General features: G+C 41.8%; 1 protein-coding gene across 3 annotated transcripts; it reads left to right on the top strand.

Annotated features, from left to right (window-relative positions):
- The first annotated feature begins 202 nt into the window (after positions 1–202).
- On the top strand, positions 203–6727 carry LOC120676136 (putative disease resistance protein RGA1). Of its 3 annotated transcripts, none has more exons than XM_039957375.1 (5): positions 203–649; positions 1663–2805; positions 3579–4934; positions 5017–5182; positions 5992–6727. In XM_039957375.1, the coding sequence occupies exons 1-5, from the start codon at positions 335–337 to the stop codon at positions 6201–6203; spliced, it is 3192 nt and encodes a 1063-aa protein (XP_039813309.1). In that variant the 5' UTR covers positions 203–334; the 3' UTR covers positions 6204–6727. The 3 variants fall into 3 exon arrangements, with proteins under 3 accessions (XP_039813309.1, XP_039813294.1, XP_039813302.1); XM_039957360.1 differs by having other exon boundaries at positions 222–649; positions 5017–5187; XM_039957368.1 differs by having other exon boundaries at positions 223–649; positions 5989–6727.
- Positions 6728–8012: the final 1285 nt, after the last annotated feature.

Raw genomic sequence — 8012 nt, 5'->3', positions numbered from 1 at the left:
TTTAATTCGTCAGGTCCAACTTCTACTAATGCACTCTTTTATGAGATTTTTTTTTCAAACATTAGAATTGCATTTTTTTTCATAGGACGAAGGAAGTACACTTTCGTACGCCATTACAATTTTTTTTTTTTTGCTAAACAAAAGAGACCTACCCACCGAAGACTTGGACAAGTCAAAGTCAAGAAGCCAATCGCTTAGCTCAATCCTAATTCCTACCTGTCATTTGTCTTCCGGTACTGCGCTCCCGCTCCTCACCTCACTCATCAATTTCTCTTGCTCTCATCAATTCTCGTCCCGTTCCCTCCACCCACGGCCCACGGGGCCACGTGCAGCCATGGTTGGCCCCGAGATGCTCGTGGCCGCGGCGGTGAACCAGGTCGCCCGGAAGATCAACGAGGTCATCGGCGTGGCGCAGGGCGAGGTGAAGCTGTGCTGCAGCTTCGACGACGACCTCGAGAGCATCAAGGACACCCTGGTGTACCTGGAGGGCCTGCTGAAGAACGCGGAGAACAACTCCTTTGGGAGCGAGAGGGCGAACCTGCGGCACTGGCTCGGCCAGATCAAGTGCCTGGCTTACGACATCGAGGACATCGTTGATGGGTACTACTCGTCCAAGGAGCAATATGAGGGAAGCAGCTGCGCTCAGAAGGTGAAACGATTTTCCATTTTCATTTCCTTCCTAACTAATTAGGCAATTGCTGCTGTAACTAAATGCAATGAACTAGTTCTATGGGTAAAGAAGACAAAGTTATCCTTTTCAGAAGTAGCCTTTTATTATTTGCATTTGATTTTGGGATCCAAATGCATGCACCAGCACAATCGATTGATACTTTTTTTTTAGATTAAACAATCGATTGATACTTGCCACCTAACCATCGATAGGGACACTTTAGGTTGCAATAACATTCCTGCAGTTTTGTAGTTTGACTTATTATTTAGAATGTCCTGCAGTTAGATTTCAACATACGGTATTATTTGTTATACTGCTCCAACATTGCGATTGGAATATAGTTGTATTTGGTCCTTTCTATTTAAGAAACGCTACTCCAGTAACTACGCATGCCTCACATTATACCGACTGAAACTCAGTTATATTTGTTGTAGATTCATAATAGCTCCAGTTAATCTGCATTTATAAAACCGGCCTTTCGTATTAGGTAAAAACCAATTTATAATCATACAACTCAAATTCTTAGCCCACTTTTGTAGATTTTCATTAGTCAAGGACTACAATCACAGCAGTTTGATGCTCATTTGGCTACAGGAATTTTGTTGGTTGTTTTGTTTTTCTCCTCACTTATCGACCTGCTGTAGTAGTTTAAACCTTGGCAAGCTATCACTGCTAAGTTTATGACCTGGCTTCAGAATAGCAACAATTGCATAGCCTAACAATGTTTGCGTAGCTTGTTTGTGTTGAATTTCCAATGTGACTAACTGGGAATTTGACTCATAACCTGCGGACTACAGCAATATAGTAGTATTAAATATCCATTTATCACCAATCTAAATCTAAAAATAATAAAAGGACCTACCTTTTTAAATTCTAATACACCTGGGCCTTGGGCCTCTGTTTCTAAATAATGCACCAATACTTCTTCATTGTCTTTTGCTTCCCGCACAGTGATTGCAAACTTACAGAGTAATGTGATGGTGAGTTTTCAGGGATCGTTGCTCTGCTCTTTATCCAATCCGATGCTTTCAAAAGTCAGCATGGTTTATAAGATGAAATCCAAGAGGGAGTTATTACAAACAAGACAACATTTACCTACCCAATATCATTTCATCTCACATATTAACTCAGTGGTAAATTTTGATGAGAGACAGACAACATCATACAGAAATAATGATATCAAAATTGTTGGGAGGGATCAAGAATTGGAATGTATTATGGGCATGTTAAAGCAGATCAATGTGAAAGAGCTTACCATTATTTCCATAGTTGGGCCAGTGGGTCTTGGGAAGACAAACCTTGCCCAACATATTTTCAATGATAAAAGAACAGAGACATTCAGATTCAAGATATGGGTTCATGTTTCCATGGGCAATATCAACCTTGAAAGAATTGGGAGAGATATAGTTTTGCAAACTACAGAAAGGATTGAGGGAAGCATGCAGATGCAGTCAATCAAGAATGCTGTTCAAGACATACTTAATAGGTATAGATGCTTAATAGTGTTGGATAGCTTGTGGGGCAAAGATGAAGAAGTGAATGAGCTGAAGCAGATGTTGCTTACAGGGAAGACAGAAAGCAAGATCATAGTGACCACTCACAGCAGTAAAGTAGCTGAGCTGGTGTCCACTGTGCCACCACACAAATTGTCTGTTTTGTCAGAAGATGATTGTTCAAGTATATTCTGTCAAAGGGCAATGACAGGTTATAGTGACCCACTTTTCAGGGAATATGGAGAAGAAATTGTGAGGAGATGTAAAGGCATACCATTGGTAGCCAACTTTCTTGGATCTGTGGTGAATGCTCAAAGACAGAGGCGTGAGATATGGAAAGCTGCAAAGGATGACGACATGTGGAAGATAGAGGAAGACTACCCCGAAAACAAAATTTTGCCAGTATTTCCATCGTTCAAGATAATATACTACAATATGCCCCATGAGCTAAGGTTATGCTTTGTATATTGTTCAATCTTCCCTAAAGGATATGTCATTGATAAGAAAAAACTTATTCAGCAATGGATTGCACTTGACATGATTGAATCCAAACATGGAACCTTGCCGCTTGATGTTACTGCTGAGAAATACATTGATGAACTTAAAGATATTTATTTCCTTCAAGTTCTAGAGAGGCCTCAGGTAAGTTCTTTGGTTAATACTTATATTTCTTGTTTTCTCTTGTATAATTTACAAGAAACACGGTAACATCCATCTTAATAAGCTTTAGTAAAACATTTCCATGAAGAAGGTTAACATATTAACGTCTTGTTATGAATGATAATGGATATGGAAACAGTAAGTTTATTTTTCTCGAACACGCAGGAGAGCTGCGTATCATTGTATTGATAGGAGGAGTCATACAGACTAAAAAACACTCCCCGACACACTCAAACCCCACAAACAGAGAAGGGGCCTAATTGCCAAAATAAAAAACAAATCTTGTGCCGACCCGACCTCACCCAACACTGTTGGGATGGACATACACTAAATATCTATGAGCATTCATATTTTTACAGATAAGATAGACAAACAACATCACATATATAAAGTTCTTTACCCAGGTATCATTTTCCTTTGCTTCAAACTAATACCTAAAAAATATTTGCGTTCAGGACTTATGTTGATGACCAAATCATGTCCATCTGATTTAGTTTTAAGATTTTGTTTAATAACATTTCTCAAATTTATTAAATGCGCATTATAACATTGACTTTGATAATTTGAATAAACTATCATGATATTAATACATTTGAAATAAACTATTATTAGAAACTGTGCATTTTTGTCTTTTTGAGTTAGTTCATTCTCCAATTCTTTATTCTCCCCTAACATCAACCATAATGTTATTGCACCATGACAATTTAGCGTTTTGGTTGAGTAAGCTAGCTAATTAACCTCCTTTTCATTTACAGATTAATGCAGGAATTTCCAATAATTCTGATGAAATGCTCTGCATGGATAGTTTGGCACACGATCTTGCTAGGTCAGTTGCTGGTGAAGATATCCTTGTGATCTTAGATGCTGAGAATGAACGCTGCAATAGAAATTATGATTACCGTTATGCACAAGTGTGCACTTCTAGCTTGCAATCAATAGGTAGCAAAGCTTGGCCTTCCAAGGCAAGGTCTCTAATTTTCAAGACAAGTGGTGCAGAATTGCAGCATGTCAGTGAAGTTCTTTCAGTGAACAAATATTTGCGTGTTTTGGATCTCAGTGGATGTTCTGTTAAGGAGTTACCTGCTCCCGTTTTTCAGCTGAAACAGCTGAGATACCTCGACGCTTCAACTTTGTCCATTACAGATCTGCCTCCCCAAATTAGTGGCTTTCATAAGCTGCAGACATTGGATCTGTCAGGAACTGAAGTAACAGAGCTACCAGCCTTCATTAGTAACTTAAAGACGCTGAAGTATTTGAATCTCCAAGGTTGCCAGAAACTTCAGCAATTGAATAACCTAGATTTGCTGCATGAGTTACAATATTTAAATTTATCATGCTGCCCTGAAGTTAGAAGGTTTCCTGCATCTCTGGAAAATCTCAGGAAACTTCGTTTCTTGAACCTTTCGGAGTGTTCTAAGCTTCCAACATTGCCTGAAGAACTATTGCAGTCATTCTCTAGCTTTTCTTCCATTGTGGATTTGAACTTAAGTGGTTTTGAGTTCCGAATGCTCCCTGACTTTTTTGGCAACATTTGTTCACTTCAGTTCTTGAATCTGTCAAAATGCTCTAAACTTGAGCTACTACCCCAATCATTTGGTCAGCTTGCATATTTGAAAGGCTTGAACCTTTCATTCTGCTCTGATCTTAAACTCCCAAAATCTTTTGAATACCTTACTTCTCTTCAGTTTCTGAATCTCTCACACTGTCCTAGTGTAGAATATTTGCCATGTTCTTTTCACAGACTTAGTAATCTGGAGTACCTTTATTTATCACAATGTGTTGGACTCAAAGCATTACCCAAGTCACTTTCAAACCACAAAAAACTCCAAATTGAGGTTTTGGGGTGCCAGAATTGTGTAGTGCAGTCCTGTTCTCTAAGCATTGGAAGTTGGCAATCCCATCAATGGTCACAGCAAGTTGAGGAAGTTGGAACAAGTAGTGCTATTTCAGATATCACTCCTGAGGAGCCTGCAAACAGAGACAAGAAAGAAGGAATAAGCGCATCAGACGTTGATGAAGTTGATTATCCACGAAACAATATGAAGCAAAAATTGACATTTGCTTATCATATGGATGAACAGAAAAGTGAAGAACCTGAATTTATTAACAAGGTAAATTCAATGTATCACCTTAGTTTATTTCCTTGAAATTATCATAGCAGACGAGTTTACAATGTTCTTATTCTTTTTGTAGCCAAACTCAAATGGAGAGATAGTACAAGTAATCCCTGGACAACAATTCACATCCTCTCCATCTCGTTTTTCTTCCATTGCATCAAGTTCAAGTGCAGTGTTTGTATCTGGCTCCTCATCAGATGTCTCAATAGCCGACCATCCATTGTCCAATGATGAAACAGCAGGTTTGGTGTGCAGAAAATCTAATCATCTGAAATTTGAATGAAAGATTAGATTTTTATTTTGAAATCATCTTAATGTGCAAATTGGGATCACCTTCAGTTCAAAATACTCTTCACTATCTTAGAAATGCAAGTTTTTCTAAATATATTTTTGAAATATGTAATTTGCAGTTTCAAACTTACATGTGTAGTCTGACAAATTAATAACTATCTTCAAAATTTTCGAAACTTCGCATGTTGATTTAGTGCTCAACTTAAGTGGTTTTGAAGTTTCCAAGAATATGACGTGTTTCAAGGTTTAGAAGATTTAGAGCAGTTTTCTCTGCTATGAAAATAATAGCATCACAAGTGTGCAGATATATTTACTTTTCCCACAAATATAAATATTTACAATTAGGGGGAAAATAGATATTTGTGAATGGTAACTGGTCAAAGTTATACAAGTTCCATGGGCACATATGAAAGAGAGGAAGATTCAACCGCGTGAAGATAGGCATGAATAGGGCACGAATCAAGTTTAAGGTTTGTGCATAGCAGAACCTATACTATACTACTATGGTCCAAAATTGATGCTGTCCCCTTATTTAAAAAAAAACTGATGTTGTCCCATAATGCATGTAGTCAAGCTGTTAAGCTAACATAAGAAACTAAGTTTTGTCACATGAAAATGATAATTTTTCATCAGAAGTACTTATAATTGTATGCTTCAGAGTTTTACTTTAATAGAAACCCTGATGTTATGATTAAACTAAAAGTAAACTGGGCCCTCCTTTAAATTTTAGCTTCTCATGTTAGCTTTGGACTTTCAGTAGGTTTACATCCTGAAAAGAAATGCAAGGAACCTCAAGTGCCGGCAGAAGATGGCCGGATTTCGGAACATGATGAAGCATCGTCATCACACATACCGTCACGTCCGCATGAAGCCGCCGCTGCCAAACGAAGCATTGGCAACCATATTACCGACCACAGTGGAGAATATCACTTCAGCGTGCAGTGCAGTGGGCCGAACCCAGGGGTTGTGTGAGACAGCAAAGTAGCAAACCAACTGGAAGATATTTGCCATGGATGGAAGTTCATGCAGTACTCGCATGATGGGAGAAAAGAGCCGTTGATTTTGACAGAGTTAAGTTGCCTGCGGTGGAGGAGCAGCGTAGCCTGGAAAAGCATGGGTCCTGCCGAGAGGGCGCCTTGCCAGTTGCCACCCTGCCCGCCGGCATCGGAGAGCCTCTGCTCTCGGCTCTCGCTGCTGTTCTCGGTATCGGAATCGGAGTACCTCGACGGACTCCGTGACCAAAAGTAACAATTAAAAGAAAAAGAAAGAATTGCGCCCTTTGAGCAGGAGAGAATTATATGTATTCTAGTGATTTCTTTTCTTTGTTGTAATTTATAAACTTTGATTCCTACTTGTACATCAAAAGTACATATACTGATATACGTACTATCAGCATTCATATGTACTTATGTAGTTGTAATTTTCTTTTCGAGCTTTATTACAATGATTGTAAAGTACTAATTGGATACTTATAGGTACTTTTTGTCTTGAATTTTTTCGGGTCGTTCATCAATGGTAGGTATTTACAAAAATTAGATTAAATTAGTGTTCGATCCCACTTTTTAATATTCAGTTCCATATTTTTATACTACCAGATATTTTAGTCTAGGTATTTCCAAATACTACTTTGACCATCGTACGATTTTGTTAGATGAATTGTACTTTTTTTCCCATCATTATAAAAAAATTCTCTTTTCTTTTTTTTTTGAGGGAAAATTTTCTCTTTTCTGAATGCTGTGTCACATACCGCAGCCAATCTCGGCCTTCTATGTGGGGGCCCAACACGAATCAGCGAAGCCCATCAGACTCTACCCGTGTGTTTGGTTGGTGGAAGAAATCCAACCTGGACGGGTCGAACCCATTTTTAGGATGTTTGGATGGGGAGGAGCACGGGTTGGAGCGGACCCAGATGGGAATATTCGGTCTATATGCGGGTCGCCTCCGTCTGTTGAAATCCGGCGGACAGAGCCAACCCCGTCGCTGAGCGCTCTTCCCATGAAGTCTCCGTCCGCCCGCCCGCCCCGGCCCTCCCGCCATTCTCGGCTCGCCTCCCCCCAACCGGCGCCTCCACGCGACCCCCGCCGCCGCCGCCTCCCCGTCGCGAGGGCCGACGCCGCCCGGCGCCGCCACCACCGCTCCGCGTCGTCCCCGGCCGGAGCGCTGCTCCACGCCGTCCCGGGCGCCCCCCATCTCCATGACCCTGCTGTGCCCAGCGCCGCGCCGCCGCTCCGAGCCGTCCTCCTCCGCCGCCGCCCCGTCGGCTCCCCGACCATCAAGGCGGCTGCGAGAGGCAGAGATCCAGCCGGGGGCTCCTGCGGGATGGCGGCCGATCTCGGCGGGGTCCGCGAGATGGGAGCGGCGGCGGCGGCCCACGGTGGCCCGAGCAGGGCAGCTCACGGGGCCACGGCGGCGGGAGGAGGAGGAGGTGGGGCAGGCCTCGGCGACGGCGGACGGAGGAGGCCGAGGCGGGCGGACTCCATGGCGGGCAGAGGAGGCCGGGGCAAGGCGGAGGGGGCCGGGCGCACGGGCTGAGGAAGAAGATAAGGGAGAGAAAAAAATAAAAATAAAAAGAAAAAAGTGAGAGGTTGACAGGTGGAGTCCATTAGTAGCAAGTGGGACCCTCGTATTCCCAATTCCTTCAACCAAACATAAAATGGGTTCACTTCGTCCCCAAAATTAAAAGTACAACCAAACAATGAATGGATCGGCTCCGTCCCCAAAATCCGGATTGGATCCAAACCAATTCATTGGTCCCACAACCAAACACACGGTACCAGCTTC

This window comes from Panicum virgatum, chromosome 2K (assembly GCF_016808335.1).
Source record: "Panicum virgatum strain AP13 chromosome 2K, P.virgatum_v5, whole genome shotgun sequence".
NCBI classification, from domain to species: Eukaryota; Viridiplantae; Streptophyta; class Magnoliopsida; order Poales; family Poaceae; genus Panicum; species Panicum virgatum.
This window is presented reverse-complemented; position numbering and strand designations above follow the sequence as displayed.